Below are 23,195 nucleotides of genomic sequence, written 5' to 3'. Positions count from 1 at the left end.
TGGAATATGATGTGGCAGTAAATAGAAGGATCTCTTGCCCTTTGGGAGAGCACGGATGGAGCTGGAGAGTATTATGCTAAGTGAAATAAGCCAGTCAAATATCACATGATCTCACTTACATGTGGAATCTAATGAACAAAATTAACTGATGAACAAAATAGGTCCAGAGACATGAATGCATGGAACAGACTGACAGATCTCAGAGGGAAGGGCATTGGGGGAGCTGGGAAAAGATTAACCAAAGAATTTATATGCACACTAGAGGACCAGTGCACAAAAATTTGTGCACTCGGGGGGGGTCCCTCAGCCCGGCCTGTGCCCTCTTGCAGTCTGGGACCCCTCAGGGGATGACCACCTGCTGGCTTAGGCCTGCTACCTGGAGGATTGGGCCTAAACTGGCAGTCAGACATCCCTCTTGCAGCCCGGGAGCCCTCAGGGGATGTCCACTTGTCAGTGGGGAGCAGGCCTAAGCTGCAGTCGGAAATCCTTAGCGCTGCTGAGGAGGTAGGAGAGGCTCCCACCACCACCGCTGTACTGGCAGCCGTCAGCCTGGCTTGTGGCTGAGCAGAGCTCCCCCTGTGGGAGCACACTGACCACCAGGGGGCAGCTCGTGCATTGAGCATCTGCTCCCTGGTGGTCAGTGTGTGTCATAGTGACCAGTCATTCCCAGTCATTCTGCTGTTAGGGTCAATTTTCATATTACCCTTTTATTATATAGGAGTGCCTGGCCAGCCTGGGTGAGAGGCTGATGGCCGTTTGCAGGCTGGCCACAGCCCCTTCAGTGTGGGGGTCCCCACTGGGGTGTCTGGCCAGCCTGGGTGAGGGGCTGATGGCTGTTTGCAGGCTGGCCACAACCCCCAACCACCCAAGCTCCCAGTGGAGGCTGGCTGGAAGCAGGTATCTGGGATTTATTTGTCTTCTATAATTGAAACTTTGTTGCCATGAGTGGAGGCCACAGCCAGCTCATGGCAGGCGGGAAGCTTGGCTTCATCCATCGCCGGGGCAACCAAGGCTCCTGCTTGCTCCAGCTCTGTGGCTGCCAGCCACCATCTTGGTTGGGTTAATTTGCATATAGTCGCCTTGATTGGCTGGTGGGTGTGGCTTAAGGCATAGTGAAGGTACAGTCAATTAGCATCTTTGTCTTTTATTAGTATAGATATGCATCATCCAAGGATACAGACAATAGTGTGGTGAAGGCCTAGGATGTTGCAGGGGTGGGGTGGAGTGGGAAAGTGGGTGGGAAATTGGGGGCATTTCTAATAATGTCCACAATAAAAAAATAAACTAATAATTTTTTTAAAATAAAAGTGACTTATTCCTTCAACTCTCCCCCACCTCAGAACAACTTTGTTATCTCCCAAGTTCTCCCCTCAATATTTAGAGCAGCCTATTTTTCTGCCTTCATTATAATATAGTCATAAAGCTAGTGTCTGGGAGACAAATCGTAAGGTCCAAGGTTCCCAAAGCCACCTTATAAGATTCCTAGGTGCCCTCAAGGAGCTAAAACTCCCAGTGCTGGCACACTGTCCCAGAATTTTTGAGACAGATTTGCAAATTCACCTGCCCATGCCTCTCACTGTACAAGCTTTCTTGTCAAAATTATACAAACAACTAGCCAATTTTAGGTGAATATTATCTTTTACATATGTGCATTCAATACCATTTTAATGCTATGATACATTTAGTCTTCTTTGTTCTAAATATTTTCACTAGTTTTCTTTCACCATAACTTCTACATACCTGGGTGGTTTTTAAATTATGTTTAGAGTACATTTTACAATCCTCTCTAGAATGTTCAAGTCACTGCGTTATATAGGGTTACATTAATCAAATGAGAAAGACAAAAAGACTCAACAACACAGTTCTTTATCACTGCAACACAATTTTCAGTTCAACCTAGTCTGTAAAAAAATCACTGCAGTTTGCTACTGGAAAGCACCCATGAAACAACATGTTAACTGCAACCCCTAGTGCCTTAGACATACACAGCAGTCCTCCTTCCCTGTCACAATGGTGTGAGCCAGCTCCTGCCTAATACGCTCCTGAATCATTTCTGATAAATGAGAACATCTTCCTGAAAAAGTCACTCAGTGTAGTCTCTAGACAGCCCCAGTTATCAATTATTATACCTTGATATAAGTATGGTCAACTCAATTACCTTAGTGAAAATACTATGGGAATAGCTTTACTAATTACTGCTGAGTTACACCCAACATTAACTTCCATTTAGTATAAATAACTATTTAAAAGTATCAATGTTGCTCCGTTGGTGTGGCTCAGTGGAATGGGCATTATCTCACGCACCAAGAGGTCAATGGTTTCATTCCTGGTCAGGGCACTTGCCTGTGTTGCGGACTTGATCCCCAGTATGGGGCATGCAGGAGGCAACCAATCGATGTTTCTATCTCTCTTTCCCTCTCCCTTCCACTCTACAAGCAATTTAAAAAATATATTTTTTAAAGTATCAATGTTAATCCTATAGCAAGCTATGGCACTTATACTGAATCTTTTAAAAATGTTATAGGCCTTAGAGTCACAGTTGTGAATAATCCAGCTTACTTTTCCACATATAAAAACAGTTCTGGGGTACCTTTTCTCAAAGCAGCAATTCTAGAAGGCCCATCAATTCCTCTCTACTGTCTTCATAAAACCTAACTTACCAACAGCCTGGAAATGGCAACGCTACATAGTTCATGCTCCACCATTTCTATGGAAAAGAAATAGAACCAGGATGGGACCTCTGACCCAAGCTGAGCCAATGGGATTCCCTCTCCAAAAATTTAAAATTGGGACCCAGAAAGTGAGTCAGTCAATTATGGTCAGCAAGCAAAGCAACCTTTGTATGAAATCGATGCGTCAGCAAAGAAGCCAGTCTGCAAAAAGAGGAAACAGAATGTCTTATTTATTGCTGCATAACAAATTATCTTAAAACCGTGTCTTAAAACAACAAACACATATTATTTCACGGTTTCTGAAGGTCAGGAATCAGAACAGTTTAGCTAGGTCATCCTGGTTCAGAGTTTCTCATAACGTAGTCAAGCTGCCATCTGGGACTTCAAAGATCACAAGACCAGACTGTGGTTAAAGAATCTGTTTTCAAGATCACTCACGTGGCTGTTGGCAGGCTTCAGTTCCTCCTGGGAGAAAGCCCTTAGGGAGCCTGATTTCTTGCAACACCACATGGAGCTCTCCCTGGGCCTGCTCATGCCCTGGCAGCTTGCTTCCCCTCGTACCAGTAATCTAAGAGAGGGAGAGAGAACACACAACTGAGATGAAAGCCAAGTGTTTTTGAAATCTAATCTCAGAAGTTACAGCCTATACCTTTTGCTATATATGTTCATTGAAAGTGAGTTCAACCCATACTCAGTGGGAACAGCATGAGTACTAGGAGGGAGAATCATTGGGGACCATCTTAGAGGCTGCCTACCACAATCTACACCTGTGGCTCTAATGATTCACATCTCTCTCACATGCAAAATTCTCATCCCCTCCCGTGGCCTTAAGAGTTTCATTCCATTATTGTGTCAGTTCAAAATCCAGAATCCTGTTGTCTAATGTTACCTAAAGTAGTCCAGGAATTGACGAATCTTCTCAAACATAGTTCCTGAAGTACAGATCCTCAAAAACAATTCCTCTTGATCTATAGAGTTGTGAAATTAGAGGCAAGTTATCTGTCCCTCCTACACACACACACACACACACACACACACACACACACACACCATACAATAGAGACAGGTATTGGAAAACTGCTATGTGCATATCTCCCAAAAAGGAGGAAGAATACACAAAGGAGTCACAGGTCCATGGCAATTCTGAAATCCAACTGGGCAAACGTTAAATGTTCCTTAATTGAATTTCAAGGCTGGGAATAATTTTCCCTGATCTCAACTCTACCTTCTCGGTTATTATTTCTGCCCTCTGTGCCTTCCTTCCTTTTGTGATGAAAGGGAGCATGTGTTTATAGTAAGTTGATAGCACACTCTCCTTCCTTCCAGTTTAATTCTGGGGTCCAAAGACTTCTCCATACTGTCTGCCCTCCTGAGTCCAAGCTGGAGATGTTTCTGCTTTTGTAACTCTTGCAAGAACTTCGTGGGTCTCCTGTGAATCCTCTTTGGGTTCACTGCACTAGACAAAAGCCACATTCACAAACCTTGAGATGAGGGCTTCTCTCCTTTGAGCTTTTTACGAGACAACTGAGACATAATGCTCTTAAGCTTCCTAGATGCAGTATTGTTTCATTGAGAGAATCTGTGAAACACACTATTATAATCTCTTTAAAGGGCCCTTTGAGCAACTGAATAGTGCACTGGGGCATAATCCTTTATCTTTCTGAGGTCTTAACAAAAGTTTTGACAGTCATATCCTTTGCTTTATCTTTAGACCACTGTTCTCCAGGCAGTGCTCTGGATCTGATCTTGGATTTAAAGCCATTTGTTAATTTTGGCACCAGTTACCACCAGGAAAATCAGAGTTTTCAAAATTGTCAAGTCTTGGCTCCTTTTTACTTAACATCCCTACTTCAATTTAATCCATTCCTCTTCTATATTGCTATAGGCAGCAAGAAAAAAACAGATAGCACATTCAACACTGCTTGGAAATCTCCTTACTAGATCACCCAGTTCATGTACTTTCTAATATATATACACACATATACACACATACACATACGGCTAATATGCAAAGTGTCCCCTCGGGAGACCAGGAGTCTGAGTCTGATCACTTGCTATGACGTGCGCTGACCACCAGGGGGTGGCACGGAACAAAGGAAGGCCCTCACCAGCAGCTGGCAGCTGGGGAAGGAAGGCCCTGGCCAGCAGCCAGAAGGCCCCAATTATCCCTGTTCGCTGGCCAGGCCTAGGGACCCTACCCATGCACAAATTTCATGCGCCAGGCCTCTAGTTATACCATAACTACAAACAACAACGTTGCTAAATTTTCTGCCACTGCATAACAATGATTCCCCTTTCCTTCAGCTTACTGCCAGCATTCACTGTCAGCCATATTAAAGACTAAGAAGCTTCTATTGTTACTGGACCAGAGGGGTCCATTTGCATCAAAGCCCAATCAAAAAGGAACAGGAGCTTGTAGCAAAGAAAGTCAGGGTTTATTTTTAGGAAGTATCCCACATGCAGAGACACAGGTGAGTTCATGCTCAAAGACTTGGCTTTCCTAGCTTTGTCTAGTTTCACCACTTTTCTGGGCCTGGAACTAAAACACAATTGAAGCCTAGATGTTATCTTTAGTTTTAAACTGTCTCCATTGTCAATATAGACCTCAGGCTTTGTTCTTTTTTTTTTTTTTTTTTTTATCCTCACCTGAGGATATTTTCCCATTGATTTTTATGGAGAGTGGAAGAGAGAGGGAAAGACAGGGTGAAATATCAATGTGAGAAGAACACATCAATTGGTTGCCTCCTGCACAAGCCCCGACCAGGGCCTGGGCCAGAATGGAGCCTGCAACCAAGCTATGTGACCTTGACCAGAATCAAATCCGGGATCCTTTGGTTCTCAGGCTGATGCTCTATCCACTGAGCTAAACCAGCTAGAGCTAGACCTCAGGCTTTGTTTTTAAGATTATTTGATGCCTATTAAAAGCTTCTTCAAGGCACTTCAGAATTTCACTACCACTTTTCTCAATTCTCATTTCAAAGCTACTCCCAAACATTAGGTTTTCATGATGGTAACATGCTACTTCTAGGCAACAAACTCTGTATTATATTTTTCTCCTTAATAAATTATACCAAAAGTTAGCAGCTTAAAACAACAAGCATTAATTATCTCACTATTTCTGTGGATCAGTTCACGTAGGAAATTTTGGTTTAGAGTCCCTCCTGAGGATACAGTTAAGCGTCAGCTGGGGTTGCAACAATCTCAAGACCAAATGACTCAAATGGGGATGAGATATCCACTTCCAAGTTCACGTGGTTATAGGCATATTTTAGTTGATCACGGGCTTTCAGAGTGAAGTTCTTAGTTTCTCATAGGCTATTGGACTGATGAGCTCTGTCCTTCGCCACAACATCTGGGCCTCCATGTGGCTGCTCAAAATATGGCACTTTGCTTCCCTAGCACATGTGTTCTGAGAGTGAAAGAATGTACACACCCAAGATTGAAGTGTGAACAAAAGTTCCACAGGACTTTTGGGATCTGATTTGTAAATCGGAGACATGCTCTAAGGTAGGAAGAATAAGGCAAGAGTTTTAAAGGGGAGAGTTTCGAGGAGTTGCTGATCAAAAGGATGGATTGCTAGGAAAACAAAATCATAAACTTACATTACTCATTTTCTGATTGCTGCAGGCAACTGGATTTTCAGGGGTCTCCTGACTCGGTGGTCAGCAAGTGGGGAAATAAGAACAATGATTTCAATTGACTCATGGTCAGCAGGTACACTCACAAGATATGGCCAACAGTTGGAGTCATAAGACATGGTTAGCAAAGGGAGGGAGTACAAGGCAGGGCCAACAGCCCAGTTTCTCTTCAGAGTCTACAAAATAAACTAGTAAAACAAGTTTTGTTGTAAAATGGACAATACAAGGAATGCAGCTCATCACGTAGACAGAATCAAAGTTTAAACTATAAAATGGCCTAGTCACTTGAGCAAGGTCAGAGATCAAATTGCAGAGTGTCCCAATATTCATCCCATTACTTCCACCTTTAGAAGTGGGTCAATAAGTTCAGCCCACACTCAAGGGAAGAAGATTACATAAGGACATGACTACCAGGAGGGGATGGTCATTATGAAACATCTTACTAGCTGCCTACCCCAGAGACCCCAAGATAAGAGATGAAGACCATGTAGCAAGACAGAAAGATCACCTGATAAATTTCCAGTCTCATGAGATCTGTTTCCAATAGTTGCAATCTGTGATATTTCTCTGACACTAATAATAAATGGACATATGCTTCAGCAACCTTGATTGAGCTTCTGCTCCTTACAAGCAAATTATTCCTAAAACGGTATCCCTTTTTTTTTACACACCTTTGTTAGATGGAAAGAAAAAGTCTAAACAAGGCTCAGAATGTCTGAACTGACCTGCAGATATTGTAGATCAGGCATGTTCTGTACTCTGCTGACCGTGTTGGCAAAAACTCTCTGCCAGCACATTAAGGACAGCACACTTACATTAGAAGCTGCACTTTTAATTTCTGTGACATGTAATGAGGCAATCTTACTAGCCAGAATAATGTATTAGGACATAATATGTTAAATATAGTTTAATCAAGAGCTGCCATTAGATAGCTTCCCAATGAACTTCAGATGTAAGATGATCACATAAAAAGTCATCTATGAAATCCTTCTGAAGCAATGTTAAAAAAGATGGACCAGCCCTCCAATATAAACAACAATACCCTCATAACTAATAATAACAATGATGAAAATAGCTAACATTTATTGAGCATATACATAAGATTCTCTTATAATTCAAGATGGAATACTAAAAATACCCATTGTTTTCTACTTACACACACCTTTTAGAATATTTAATTTTAAACTGAAGAAAAAAAACTTGTATGTATGGGTTAGTAATTGCTAATATCTGAAATATGACATTTAATCTTCACAACCTTATAAGACAGCTACCATTATTATCCCCATTCAAAGCCAAGGAAACTGAAGTTAAGCAATATTGGGCAGCTAATCCACGGTCAAATAGCTTGGTTCCTGATAGTCACACCACTGGGTAATCCCTCTCATATTATATTAGGGATGGTCTGTGGATCAATCATTATGGCAAAAATAGTTGTGTATGATTTAGATCAGTGTTTCAACCTGTGGGTCACGACCCTTTTGGGGGTTGAACGACCCTTTCACAGGGGTTGCCTAAGACCATTGGAAAACACATATATAATTACATATTGTTTTTGTGATTAATCACTATGCTTTAATTATGTTCAACTTGTAACAATGAAATTGGGGGTCACCACAACATGAGGAACTGTATTAAAGGGTTGCGGCATTAGGAAGGTTGAGAACCACTGCTTTAGATGCTAGGTCATAAAAGCCATTTCAGCTTCCACCTTTCTGTCTTGATTCACTTATGTCAGAGGAAGCCAGATGTCATACTGTGAGAATACGCAAAAAGTCATAAGAAGATGGCCATGTGTCCATGAGCTGAGTCTTCCTAACCACTGTCAACTTTTCCGTGAGCCATTTTGGAAGTGAGTCCTCCAGCTCCAGTCAATCTCTGAGGTGACCATCACCCCAACTAGCATCTTTACTGTGAACTCAAGAGAAACCCCAGGCAAGAACCACCAAGGTAAGCCATGCCCAAATTCCAGACCCACAGAAACTATAGGATAATAAATGTTGTTGTTGTTGTTTTGAGCCATTGAGTTTTGAGGTTTGTTATACAACAATAAGTAACTGATATAGCAGTAAAGCTGGGAGCCCCTTCATCAAGTTTTCTCATATATTGCAGTCAATATGTTTGCCAAGGCTAAGGTTCCATCTGAAGGTTTGTCTGGGGAGGAATATGCTTCTAAACTCACTCATGCAGCTATTGGCATGATTCAGTTCTTTGCTGGTTATTGGTCAGAGGCTGCCCTGAGTTTCTTGCCATGTGGACCTTTTCATAAAGCCGTTCACAAAATGGCAGTTAGCTATTTTCGCTTAGAACAAGTAAGAGAGAATAAAAGAATACCCAAGATAGGGGCCCTAGGCTTTTTGTAACCTATTCTTAGAAATGACAGCACAACCAATCTGCCATATTCCATTTCCTAAAAGTGAATAAATTTTACTAAGTCAATCCAGTCCACACCTAAGGAGAAGAGGATATACAAGAGTATGAATATTGGTATGAATAGTGAGGATAATTGGTACACTGGGTATACCACACTGAGATATGATTCCAGTGGTCTGAGTTGATGTTCTTCATCATTATATTCTATGCCTCCCTTTACCTAGTGCTGGATCCCACTCATAGAAATAGAATCCAAGTATCAGCCCTCCCCCATAATCAAAGCACACCTCTCTAGGATATTTGTGAAAGGCTGGTTAGGCTGAAGACTGCTCCTGAATCACCCCGATACCATAGAGCTCTTCTACTCACCAATCACATTCTGCCTCAGGTCTCTATTCATTCAGGTGAACTCAGACTCAATCCATTCACTCTTCGAAACACCACCAACTTAAGACTTTATTAATAGACAGTTTCATTGATGCCTCCAGGGTAACTGAAATTATTTACTGTCTCACAGCATATATCTTTAAAATTGTAGCCAATCCTGTCTTTAAAATTATTCCAGCCTGCTAGGCATGGAAAGTTTTCACCTTTCCCAAAGGTTTCTCTTGCTACTTTATTCTTCCCTCTTCAGGGCCAACACATAGATTGTTCAGGCTGTTCACTGCACAAGTGTGCTTAGCTAAAGTGGTGAGAAAGGGGCTAAAATTCAGCTCACAGTGTGCTCCACCATGATCTGGGGCACATGTTCAGGGGTGGGGCCACATCTATCTGAAGCTGCTCAAAGTACCATATGGGCTAGTTGAACCTTTCTCATGTTTTCCAGGCCCTCTTCTCTTAGTTCTAAGCTATTCCTGAAAACTCCTATGACAAAAAGGAAAAAAAAAAGTAATGAAAAACATGTTATTACGGGGAAAAATGGTAGTTGGGAAGATTCTACAACCAAGAGATAAAGGCTGTATGGAAGCTAAGGAGAACAATTTGCAGTTAAAAGATATACATAATAGACTTTTGGGATTGAAATGTTGTTCACCTAAAATATACAACACTCTTCCATCTTCCTAAAATTTATATTGCTCACTACTACCTAGAGACATAAGTTTTCTTGGGTAGGAGATAGGGATAGATGCCACATTACAACCATGTTTGGGTTAAACTCCAAATTTTTTATTGTTTAGGGTAAACATATAGGGTACTTTAGTTCTACTCCTCTCACTTCTTGTGCATACTCTGAGGCCTATATTTCCACAAACAAAAGCCGCATCATGAAGATTTTTGCTAAACCAAAGGTAATATATACCACTCCTATAAAAAGGGGTTGCTGTCAGTGACTATTTAAATAACAATTTTTCCTCTCCATCAAATAAACTTAAAGCTATCCGCTAAATTAGTGACATCCATCAAGACAAGTAACTTTGGTTGAGTCTCTGGAATTTTCATACATCATATCATCAAATAACCCTAGAAAGTATTATTTTCCCATTTTACAGATGAGAAATTACAGGTTAGGAAGGTTAAGTAACTCTACAAGGTAATAAGATGTGGAAAAAACAAAAATCATATCCATATCTGTCTATTACTGGAGCTCTGCTTTTGTTCCTACAGCATATTATCACCACAAATAGTTGAAGCATTAGCAATGAGCTATCAATATATATAGAAAACGCTTGAATTCTTCAGGCCAACATATAATTGATCAGTGTCCCTGTTTTATGAATGCAAGATTGTCATTTATAAGAAATAGATATTTTGTCATTCAGATGACCAAAATATTTTCTCACATATACTTGGTCTTCATCCATAGTTCCTGGCTAACAGATTCCAAAATGCTTAGAATTTCCTAATGTGTGAAAAAGGTGTATTTTGTTATGTTAATAAGGTGGCTTTTGGTAAGCACCTAAGGATAAGGGCTGGTTGCCAATGAAGCCAACCATGTCATTAGAGGGTTGAAACTTTCAGGCCCATCCCCCACCCATCTTTGGAGTGGGGAGAGGAGCTGGAGGCTGAATGAACTGTCATCAGCCAATGATTTAGTTAATTATTACTATGTAATAAAGCTTCCATCAAAACCCAAAAGGACTGGATTCAAAGATCTTCCAGGTTGATGAACAGATGGAGATTTGAGGAGAGTGGCATGACTACAGAGGGCATGGAAACTTGGAGCCCCCTCTCACATACTTTGCCCTATGCATCTCTTCCATCTGGTTATTCCTGAATTATATACTGTTATAATAAATTAATAATCTAGTGTCTCTCTAATTCTATGAGCCACTCTAACAAATTATTTGAACATTATTATAGCCAATAGGTCAAGAATATAGATAACAATATGGACCTGCAATTGGCATTCTGAGTTGATGGGGGTCATTGGAACCTCTGATCTGTAGCCAGTCTGTCAGAAGAACAGATAAGGGCCTGGGCTTTTCAGCTGGCATTTGAATGTGTGTGTTGGGGAGAGGGGGATAAAATGAACCCTTAACTTATAGAACCTGAAGCTATCTCATGTTAGACCATGTCAGAATTGAGTCAAATTCTTGTACACCAATAGTGTCCAAGAATTGCTTGTTGGTGTGGGGAATCCCCTATCTCCTCATGTGCAAATTGGATCAGGGAACCCAATTTAATGAGCTTCAAGGCAGATTAAAAACTTAGCAGCATCTTGTTCTTAGGAAGAAGATTCATAGGCATTTAAATTTTGTATGGCCTCAATGAAACTCCAAAAGACCAAACAGCCCTAGCTGTTTTGGCTCAGTGGATAGAGCATCGGCCTGCCAACTGAAGAGTCCGAATTCAATTCCAGTCAAAGGCACATGCCTGGGTTGTAGGCTCAATCCCCAGTAGGGGATGTGCAGAAGGCAGCCAATCAATGATTCTCTCTCATCATTGATGTTTCCAACTCTCTCTCTCTTCTCTCCCTTCATCTCTGAAATCAATAAAAATACATTTTTTTTAAAAAAGACCAAACATTTAACACATTCAATCCCTATACCCATGTCATGCTTTGTGCCCAGTATGATAATTTACATGAAACAGAATGTATAATTTGGAAGTTTCAGCTGAGGCACTGAGATAAGATAGATATCAGATACCAAAGTAATTTTTGAGGAAAAACCACATGCAGATTTTTGAGACATTATTTGAAAAATAGATCAAAGTCTGGTTTGCACCCATCGAGATATATAAGATTCAAAAAAGTAGAATTGGGGAGAGGACTTTGTGAGAAAGATGAAGATGCTATATTATGAATTCTAACCTATTGAGTTGCTAAGAAAGGATGGAGAAATTTCTACTCCTTCACCTAAAGTCTAGAGGGAAGGTGTTGCAGTGAGACCATCTATGAGACATATGTTCTAGCACCTTAGGATACAAAGGTTGGCTATCTTCTAGGAAACCTGGGAGCTGCTTTGATGGCAAAACAAAGGTGGGTTGTGCTGCATAGGAAAAGTAGCTACATTTGTAGTCAAAACATATGTGAGTACTGAATGTAGACCAGATGTAAACCTCATAAGAGTCAGCTGAAAGCTTGCCTAAGTCAACCACCTGGAAGAGTCAATGGGACTCCAATAGCAAGAGACTATGTGTAAAGGACAACTGGCACTCGGGATCAGCTTCATGGAATGCAACCTAAGCAGTAACATAGGCCCCTGCACTTAGAAAGGCCCCAGGCATGATTTAATGCTTTGAGTATTCAAAGTCTTAATAATTACATCGTTTAGCTAGTGTTTGATAAGTCCAATGGGACAATATGTGTCTGTCATTACTTGCTGCCCCATTTGCATATTGCATTTATGATGACTTATGAGCACAGAATTCCACTGGATCCAGAATGCATGGGAGTTCAGTGAAACTCAAAGTAAGTACAAGGTAAATGTGTTATATGTATAACTGAGTAAGCAGAGATTGCTGACAGCCCCAGGGTTCATGCCTTACATATGAATCAGAACTTATTTCAAACGCAAAAAGCAGGCAATGGCGTTCTAAGAAATACAAATGACCAAGAAACCCTAGTCATATTCTTTCTTATTCATTTACTAGAGGACCAGTGCACAAAATTCATGCACGAGTAGGGTCCCTATGCCTGGCTGGTGATCAGGGCTGATCATGGCCTTCCAGCTGTTAGCCGGGGCCTCCCTTCTCCAGCTGCCAGCTGCCAGCTGCCGGCTGGGGAATTTCATTTGTTCCACACTGCCCCCCCTGGTGCTCAGCACACGTCATAGCGAGGAATTGAATTCCCAGTCTCCTGGTCAAACTCCTGAGGGGTCAATTTGCATATTAGGCTTTTGTATATAGACTAAAGGCCCAGTGCATGAAATTCATGCATGGGGGTGGAGAGATGGGGGGTGTCCCTCAGCCTGGCCTGTGCCCTCTCACAATCTGGGACCCCTCAAGTAGGGTCCCTAGGCCTTGCCAGGGATCAGGGCCTATCGGGGCTTTCCTTCCCCTGGCTACCGGCAGCTGGCCCTGCCCCCGCTGCTGCCACTGCTTGTCATCTGTGTGGTGCTGCCCCCCTCCTGCCGCAGCGCCACCAGTTGCGTAGCCTGGCCTCCCTCTTTGAGGCGATCCATCGCAGGGCTCCGTGCGATCGATTGCAGGGCAGAGGATGGCCTGGGCCTCCTTCTGTGGGGCAATTGCAGGGTGATGGCAGGGCCCCCCACCCCTGACCAATCACATCACATCCACCTTGGCTGGCCTGGCACCAGTGTGTATCATAGTGTGGTCATCCGGAAGGTTGTCTGGATGGTCGTTCTGCTGTTCAGTCGTTAGGTCAACTTGCATATTACACTTTTATTATTATGGATTATTATAGATTTGTCTGAATTAACTAACCACTTACAGTAAAAATTAACCAAAGAATTTATATGCATATTAGAGGCCTGATGCATGAAAATTCTTGCAAGAGTAGGCCTTCCTTCCCCCAGCTGCCGGCACCAGCTTCCCTCTGGCACCCGGGACCTGGGTTGGCTTCCCTCCTCTGGGCGTCTGCAGGCACCCAGGACCTGGGCTGCTTCCCCCAGGCCACCCACAGGCACCCAGGACCCAGCTGGCTTCCCTCCAGCCCTGGTTTCATCAGGAAGGACGTCCAGAAGACGTCTGATCTAATTAGCATATTACCCTTTTATTATTATAGACTAGAGGCCTGATACATGAAATTTGTGCACAGCGGTGGGGGGTCCCTCAGCCCGGCCTACACCCTCTCCAATTCAGGACCCCTCAGGGGATGTCCAACCTGCAATCCAGGACCACTGGCTCCTAACTGCTCACCTGCCTACCTGCCTGATCTCCCCTAACCATTCTGCCTGCCTGCCTGATCAACCCTAACCACCTCTGCCTGCCTGCCTGATGCCCCTAACCACTCTCCCCTGCTGACCTGATCGCCCCTAACTACTCTCCCCTGCCAGCCTGATCACCCCTAACTGCTCTCCCCTGCGGGCCTGATGGCCCCTAACCGCTCTCCCCTGCTGGCCTGATTGCCCCTACATGGCTTTTTCCGGAAGGACATCCAGTCTATCTGGTCTAATTAGTATATTACCCTTTTATTAGTATAGATATGCATAACCCATGGACACAGACAATAGTGTGGTGAAGGCCTGGGGGTGGGCATCAATGGGGAAAAAAGGTAGACATCTGTAATACTTTCAACAATAAAGATGCCCACCCAGCGTGTCTCAGGGATTGAGCATCAACCTATGAACCAGGAGGTCATGGTTCAATTCCATGGTCAGGACACATCCCCAGTGTGGGGCATGCAGGAGACAGCCAATCAATGATTCTCTCTCATCATTGATGTTTTTATCTCTCGCTCTCCTTCTCCCTTCCTCTCTGAAATCAATAAAAAATATATTTTAAAAAAACAATAAAAATAAACTTTTTAAATTTTAAAATAAATAAACAAAAATGATGGCATAGAAGGAAATGGAAAGACAGGGCAATTCACAATTCCTTTTCCTTTAAGTTCTTCCTTATCTATTAGTAAGCCCAGAGAGTGTTAGTAAAATGTACGTGTATCAAGAAGTGGAATAAAAACAAGCTGAGTTCATTTTGTGCATCATTTCCACTGTTCTGTACATGGATATTCCAGCTGCAAATACAAGTTGTCATTTCAGAGATTTTGCATACAAGTAAAGTGCTCTTATATTTGCTTTGAAAACTGGAATTGCAAAACATAAAGATGATGCTATAAAATCATGCTAATTTTAACTTTTTTCTTCAATTGATATTAAATAGCAAATAAAAACAGCATGACAAGTTCAGAGAAAGATTATGGAAAAAAGAAAAAAGCTTTATATTTTAGGACCTTTAAAATCATCTTTTTCATGCTTTTTGAGCAAGGGACTCTGCATTTCATTTTGTACTGGACCCTGAAAATTATGTAGCTAGTTTTGATTACACAACCAACTAAGACTGCACTCTTCCCCCTTAATCCCTTTTCCCCCTGGGCCTTAACAGTGGAGGGTCAAAACACACAGTCAGCAAGCTGGGAAAGGAATAGAAATAATAATGGGGTGGGGAGGACAAGACCCTCCTCCATTTCAATACATGGGTCTTGCTGGGGAAAAGGAGAAATTTAACATTAATGTTTTGATCATTGTTGGGAAGTGGACATTCTAATGTTTTAATTGAGCTGGTATTTACCTAAAGTGACATTAGTACAGTCTGTTACCTAAATGTGAGTAAAAAAGTAATGAAACCAGCCCTCCATCTAGGAGGAAGGAGAGAATATTCAATTAAATAAATTTTAAAAGAGTAATAGAGGGCAAAGGTAGAGTTGCATTTTTATCATATCTCATGAGTCATGCATGTTCAATACCTTAGTTAAAAATGAACTGAAAATTTGAAGAGGTCTGACCAGAGTTTTGTCTCAAAAGAGAAAGAAAGCTTTTCTTGGTTTAGCCACAAAAATACATTGAAAATGATCAGACTCCATAGCTGAGTTTACCTCACAAATTACCCATATGTTCAAGCTCATGTTACAATTCTTTTGGGAGCATTAAAATGGTTTTCAATTTTCTCACTCAATTTCTTCTATCTCTGCTGAAAACAAGAGATGACATTGTATGAAAAGAGTAAGTCACTTTAAATTAGAGCAACTTGACTTTTGTCTTGCAGTCAATCAAATGCAGATCAAATGTGTGTTTTTCCCAAAGAAAAAACAAACTGTGAGAAACTCATATAAAAGCACTTCTTATATTTTTAGAAATATAAAGGCTTGTTTTTAAATTTCTCTATTTTAATATTCTGTCACACTGATAAGCTGTGAATTTTAATATATCACTCTACCACATTTTCAAAATAAGAAAAAAAGCCAAGAATTTTTTCTGAAGGATGAACACAATAAGGTTTCTATGGTAATATGTACCTTTAAAATGAAGAATTATATTTGTTTCAAATAGTCCACAAAAATTAGCCTATATTAATCAATAGATGTTCTGTGATATTTTTTATTTTTTCAGTAAAATAGGATTGTATGCAGAACTTCCAAATCAAGGTATCACAACACAAAATGCTTTTATAATATTTTGAGATAATTTATTAATATAAGAAATTTTATATTAAATGAAAATTCAAAAAAAAAGTATAATCTATAAAGTTATATGTTAGATTTAGAGAAAATAATGACTACAATATATTTTGGACTTCGGGTGTGTTAAAAGATTTGCTGATGAAGTAAAGGTTCATGAACAAACAAATGTAAACTTTATGAAATGTGTTTGTCTCTGAAATTATGCCCCTCAAGAGTCCCTTACAGTTTCTTAATTGGTTGCATTTGGTTTTTTTCTTTTTTCTAATTCTCCATCATTTCTTAGTGCAGAAACTTTCTGAATGACACTCTATTGACTACTGAATTAGTGCCTTTCATGGGCTAAACATTGTACAAGGTGATAGAAACTGGTATCTTCAGTCTAGAACAGAGCTGACAGATATAATGCAGAACTCCCAGTTATATTTGAATTTCATCTAAATGAGTAATTTTTTTAATAAAAGCATGTGCCAAATTCTTCAAGGAATACATTTTTAATTTCAAAAAACCTGGCATCCTAGGTCAGTGGAACTAATGATTTGTTTTTGCACTACAGAATCAATACCTGGACATCTGGAGACTACTAGCTAAACTTTGACCCTGCCCTCACCTCTATTGGTGCCCTTCCTTCCTCCCTCTTCTACGTTGGCCTATTTTTTCTTGTTCTTTTTTGGAATTACATAATTTTTAATGAAATTATCTTCAAATAAGTTCCATAAGTAATGATATGTGAGGATAAACATTCTGAGCGCTTACATGTTTGACAGTATCTTTATCCTGCTATCACATGTGATTGATATTTAAACTGAGTATATAGAGTTCTAGATTAAAAATAATATCTTAGAGCTTTGAAGATACTGTTCCATTGTTTTCTAGCATCTAGTATTGCTGGTAAAAAGTCCAAGGTCAGTCTGATTCTTATTTTTTCTATAGGTTACCTGTTTTGTTTTGTTTTTATTTTCTGAAAGCATTTATCTCTTCATTCTTGGTTGTATTAGTTTGCTAGGGCTGCCTTAATAAAATGCCACAGAATAATTAAGCAACAGAAATTTGCTTTCTCATAATTCTGAATGCTAGAAGTCCAAGATTAAAGGGTCAACAGGTTCATTGCAGCAAGATATGGAAATAGCCTAAGTGTCTCTCAATGAATGAATGGATTTTTTCAGTGTGGTATACATATGCAATGGCGTATTATTCTGGCATAAAAAGGAGAAAATCCTGCCTTTGTGACAATATAGGTGAAACTGATAAGCATTATTGCAAAATAAAATAAGCCAAATAGAGAAAGATAAATACTGTATGATATCACTTATTTGAGTAATCTTTTTTAAAAAGTCAAACTCACCTTTTATAGGCCAGAAAGGACAAGAAATATTCAAAGTGATAAATAGCAAGGATCTACAACCAAGATTATTCTACCCAGCAAAGCTATCATTTAGAATTGAAGGTCAATTAAAGAGCTTCACAGACAAGAAAAAGCTAAAGGAGTTCATCAACACCAAACCAGTATTACATGAAATGTTGAAGTGTATTCTTTAAGAAGAGGAAGAAAAAGAAAAGACAAAGATGAAGATGAAGAAGAAGAAGAAAAATATGAGCAATAAGATGGCAATAAATACATACAATTGAATCTAAAAATCACAATAAATGAACAAGGAATCTAATGAACAAAATAAACTGATGAATAAAATAAAACCAGAGGCATGGAAACATGGAACAGACTAATCAATCTCCAAGAGAAGAGGGTTGGAGTTCGGGAAGAGATTAACCAAAGATCTTATATGCATACTAGTGGCCCAGTACACAAATTCATGCACGTTGAAAGGAAATTAATTAGAAGAAATATTTTAAAATCACTATTCACCCTTTCTCTATAATAGAAGTGTCAACCAAATTCACCATCAACAATGACCGATCAAAATACACACATGTCATTGGCACCAGCAAGAGTTTTATATGTATTGTGCATGAGCGAGTCAACTTAGCCTTTTATAGATATAGACTAAACTAGCTTAATTAGACCTGCTTTCTGATTTAGCTAAACTTTTTCCTGCCCAGTGAAGCACCCCAACTTCTCTTTAAGGTAATTGTCAGTTACACAGCAGTAAACATCAGCATGAAGCAGATTATTATTATAGATTATGCAGGGAGAACAAAGGGTAAAATATTTAACTGCAGCAGTGTTTGACTATATTCTGCTCAGTGAGAAAATATGAAGTAATTTTTTAGGTCCACCATTTCTTACTTCTTTTCAATCAGGTCAAGTTTTTAAAGTTTCTAAATCTCCATTTCCCGGCTAATGAAAAGAAAATAGGATTCCACCAAGTCTCCTATCTACCTACTCCAGGACTTGTGTGAGGATCAAATGAGATGAGGCATGGGAAAACACTTCACAGACATTTGGTTACAGTGTGAAATGTTTCTACCTGGCTATAAAGCAAGTTGTGTTCCTGGGCTGAAAAAACTGCAAAGAGGCTAGTCTTCACTAGGAAGAGGAAGCCGGGTATTGCTATTTGATGTCATTACCCAGATGGACATTTAGGATATTATCCATTTATATATAGACTAGGGGCCCAGTGCACGAAATTCGTGCACTGGGGGGGGGGGGGAGAGTGTCCCTCAGCCCAGCCTGCCCCCTCTCACATTCTGGGAGCCCTCAGGCGTTGACCCCCATCACCCTCCGATCGCCTGATCAGCCCCTTGCCCAGGCCTGACGCCTCCACCAGAGGTGTCAGGCTTGGACAGGGGACCCCCATCTCCCCCCGATCACTGGCTCTGGCCCCCTCCCAGGCCTGAGGCCTCTGGCCCAGGAATCATGCCTGGGCAGGGGACCCCCATCTCCCTCTGAGCGCTTGCTCCACCCCCCGCCCAAGCCTGACGCCTCTGATCCAGGCTTCAGGCCTGGGCAAGGGGACCATCATATCCCCCCAATCCCCGGCTCCACCCCCCACCCAGGCCTGATGCCTTGGCCAGAGGAGTTGACCCTCATCACCCTCCGATCACCAATCATCGGATCGGCCCCTCGACCATGCCTGAGGCCTCCGGCAGAGGTGTCAGGCCTGGGCAGGGGACCCCCAGCTCCCCGCGGTTGCAGGCTCCGCCCCTGCCCAGGCCTAACACCTCTGGCCTAGGCATCCGGCCCGGGCAGCGGGGACCTGCAGCTGCAGCGGGGTGTGCCGCGATTGTGGGCTTCGCTTTAGGCCCAGGCAAGGGACCCCTAGCTCCTGGGACTGCCAGCTTCGACCGTGCCCAGCTCCCATCGCTGGCTCCACCCCTACTTCCTGCTATCACTGGCCAGGGCGGCAAAGGCACCTGATTCTCCGATCATGGCTGGGGGGCAGGGCAAAGGCGGCCCTGGGGTTTAGCTCCCCCCTGGGTTTCCGATCACTGTCAGTGGCAGGGGGCTGCTTCCTGCTTTCCCTTTCGCCTCCCTGCATTGTGCCTACATATGCAAATTAGCCGCCATCTTGTTGTTAGTTAACTGCCAATCTTAGTTGGCAGTTAACTGCCAATCTTAGTTGGCAGTTAATTTGCATATAGCCCTGATTAGCCAATGAAAATGGAATCGCCGTACGCCAATTACCATTTTTCTCTTTTATTAGTGTAGATAAATATGCATTACCTATGGGCACATATGGATGGCAACTGATCAATATTTCTCTCTCACATAAATGTTACTCTCTCTCTCATTTTTTCTCTCTCTCTCCCTCTTTCTCTCTCTCTCCTTCTCTCTCTTAGAATGTCCTCTGGTGAGGATTACAAAAATAAATAAATTATAATTTTATTTGTCAATTATGTCTCAATAAAGCAGGGGGGTAGGAAATGCAAATTCTTCAGTCCCATTTCAAACTGCTAAATTAGAAATTCTGCATTTTGAGTTTAACAAGTCTACCAGGTGATTCTGGTGTAAACTAAAATTTGGGTTAGCCTAAATGAATACAAGCATCTGTTTGCAAATATACACTACCTCATAGCATTATAGTTCTCAAAGGGGAGGGCAGGAGAAAGATGCCCCAGAATGACATGATGATGTGTCAGAGAAGGAAACTGTGGTTACCTATATGAAAAATTTAACTTGAGGAACTAAAATTTAGATCATTATAATCCTCTAAAATAATAAAAGCATATTAAAAATAGAGAAAAGAGTATTCAATTTATTTTATGTTCATATATCTTTTTTAAATTTATTTTTTTTCATCACCATTTATTCCCTCTATGCCCTCTTCCACCTCCACTCATCCCTCTCCACCCCCACAATCACCACACTGTTGTCTATGTCCATGAGTTTGCTCTTTTTTTTTTTCTCTTATGCTCAATCCCTCCACCACCACCCTAGCACCTTCCCCACTCCCAGGTGTCTGACTGCTCTTTATCTATGAGTCTGTCTCCATTTTGTTTGGTAGTTCCATTTGTTCATTAAATTCCACATATGAGTGAAATCAATGGTACTTGTCTTTCTCTGGCATGTTTCACTAAACATAATGTTCTCCAGGTTCATCCATGCTGTCGCAAAGGGTAAATTTTTCTTCCTTTTTACAGCAAAGTAGTATTGCATTATGTAAATGTACCACAGCTTTTTTATCCACTAGTCTACTAATGGACACTTGGGCTGCTTCCAAACCTTGACTATTTTAAATAATGCTGCAATGAACATATTCTTTCAAATTAGTGTTTCAGATTTCTTCATATAATTCCCAGAGTGGAATCCCTGGGTCATTAAGAAGTTCCATTTTTAATTTTTTGAGTTAACTTCATACTGCTTTCCACAACGGCTGCATCATTCTGCATTCCCACCAACAGTGCATGAGGCTTTCCTTTCCTCCACATCCTTACCAACACTTGTTGTTTGTTGATTTATTGATGATAGCCATTCTCACAGATGTAAGGTGATATCTGATTGTGGTTTTAATTTGCATCCCTCAGATGAACAGTAATGTTGAGCATCTTTTCATATGTCTATTGTCCACCTGTTTATCCTCTTGGAAAAGTGTCTATTCAGGTATTTTGCCCATTTTTTAATTGGATTGTTTGTTTCTTTGGTGTTGAGTTTTAAAAGTTCTTTATAAATTTTGGATATTATCCCCTTATCAGATGTATCATAGGCAAATATGCTCTCCCATTCAGTGGTTTATCTTTTCATTTTGTTGATGGTTTCCTTTGCTGTGCAGAAAATTTTTAGTTTAATGTAGTCGCATTTGTTTATTTTTTTCTTTTGTTTCCCTTGCCTGAGGAGATATATCAGAAAAAAAAATATTGCTATGAGAAATGTTTGAGATTTTACTGCTAATGTTTTATTCTAGGATTTTTATGGTTTTGAATCTAACATTTAAGTCTTTAATCCATTTTGAGTTCGTGTGTGTGTGTGTGTGTGTGTGTGTGTGTGTGTGCAGTGTAAGAAAGTGGTCTAGTTTCATTTTTTGAACATATTTGTCCAATATTTCCAACAACATTTATTTCAAAGAACATTTTTAGTCCGTTGTATGGTTTTTTGCCTCCTTTGTCAAATATTAATTGACTATAAAGGTGTGGATTTAATTCTGGGCTCTCTATTCTGTTCCATTGATTTATATGTCTGTTTGTTTGCCAGTACCATTATGGCCTTGTAGTAGTTTGATATCAGGTAGGGTGATTCCTCCAACCTTGTTCTTCTTTCTCAAGATCACTGTTGCCATTCAGGGTCTTTTATGGTTCCATACAAATTTTTGAAACATCTGTTCTAGTTCTGTGAAATACTCCATTGGTATCTTGATAAAAATTGTGTTGAGTCTGTAGATTGCTTTAGGTAGTAGGGACATTTTAATTATATTAATTCTTCTTATTCATGAATATGGTATATGCTTCCACTTATTTGTATCTTCCTCAATTTCTTTCTTAAGTGTCTTATAATTTTCCAAGTACAGGTCTTTTAGATCTTGGTTAAATTTATTCCTATGCATTTTATTCTTTTTGAAGCAATTGTGAATGGGATTGCTTTTTTTTTAGTTTCCACTTCTAATAGTTCATTTGTTCATATCAATAGATGCAGAAAAAGCATTTGATAAAATCCAGCACCAATTGATGATAAAAACTCTCAACAAAGTAGTAATAGAGGTAACATACCTCAAATAATAAAAGTCATATATGACAAACCCACAGCCAACAGCATACTCAATGGGCAAAAATTATAAACGTTTCCTTAAGATGGGGAACAAGAGAGAGATGTCTGCTTTCACCATTCTTATTCAACATAGTACTGTAAGTCCTAGCCACAGCAATCACACAAGAAGAAGAAATAAAAGGCATTCAAATTGGAAAGAAAAAAGTAAAACTGTCACTATTTGCACATAAGATGATACTGTATATAAAGAACCATAAAGATTCCACCAAAAAACTACTAGAACCGAAAAGTGAATTCAATAATGTAGCAGGATACAAAATAAATATCCATAAATCAATTGCATCTTTATACATCACATGATATGTTTTATACATCACATGATAGGTATTTGTCACAGGCTTCTTTTTCCATTCTCCTCTCCTTTGGTTCAGGGAAAGGCAGTATGGTTAAACTCAGATTCTGGAGCCATATTCCTCTGACTTCAAACCCCAGCTCCCTCAGTTTATTAGCTGTACAACGTGAGCAGGTTAACCTCTCTCCAATTCCTCATCTGTAAAAGTGGGCATATAATAATTGAACCTTTTTCATAGGGTTACTATAAGGGTTAAATGTTCAAACATGTAAGGTACTTAGTTTCCAATAGAAAACCTATATAAGTGCAATCTATTTAATATTCATTGCCTTTTTTATTTCTATCATACTTAAATTATTTGCTTCTTAATTCCTATGTCACAATAAAGAAAAATCTTGTATTTAAAATATATGTATTTAATATATGGCATGACATCGATTTCAGTTTAGAATAAAAGAACAATGTGACAAAGTCTTGCTGAAGTACCAGAAAATCCTTAATGATCTTTCTTTTCTTTTAGTTGTTATTGAATTAAGTATATAAA

The 23,195-nt window shown here is 40.3% G+C and overlaps 1 protein-coding gene across 1 annotated transcript in view; it reads right to left on the bottom strand.

Annotated features, from left to right (window-relative positions):
• LOC308527944 (uncharacterized protein) overlaps nt 1-23,195 on the bottom strand; it is a gene marked incomplete at its 5' end in the record, with an annotated part of 291,900 nt that overhangs the window by 57,529 nt on the left and 211,176 nt on the right. The window contains one exon of the mRNA XM_081103372.1: nt 3,111-3,240. Coding sequence (XP_080959498.1) covers nt 3,111-3,240 — 130 coding nt within the window. The remainder of the gene's footprint in view (nt 1-3,110; nt 3,241-23,195) is intronic.

The sequence above is a fragment of the Myotis nattereri genome, assembly GCF_964212035.1.
Source record: "Myotis nattereri genome assembly, chromosome: 1".
NCBI lineage: Eukaryota > Metazoa > Chordata > Mammalia > Chiroptera > Vespertilionidae > Myotis > Myotis nattereri.
The sequence above is the reverse complement of the archived record's forward strand: the minus strand, read 5'-3'. Positions and strand labels throughout refer to the sequence as shown.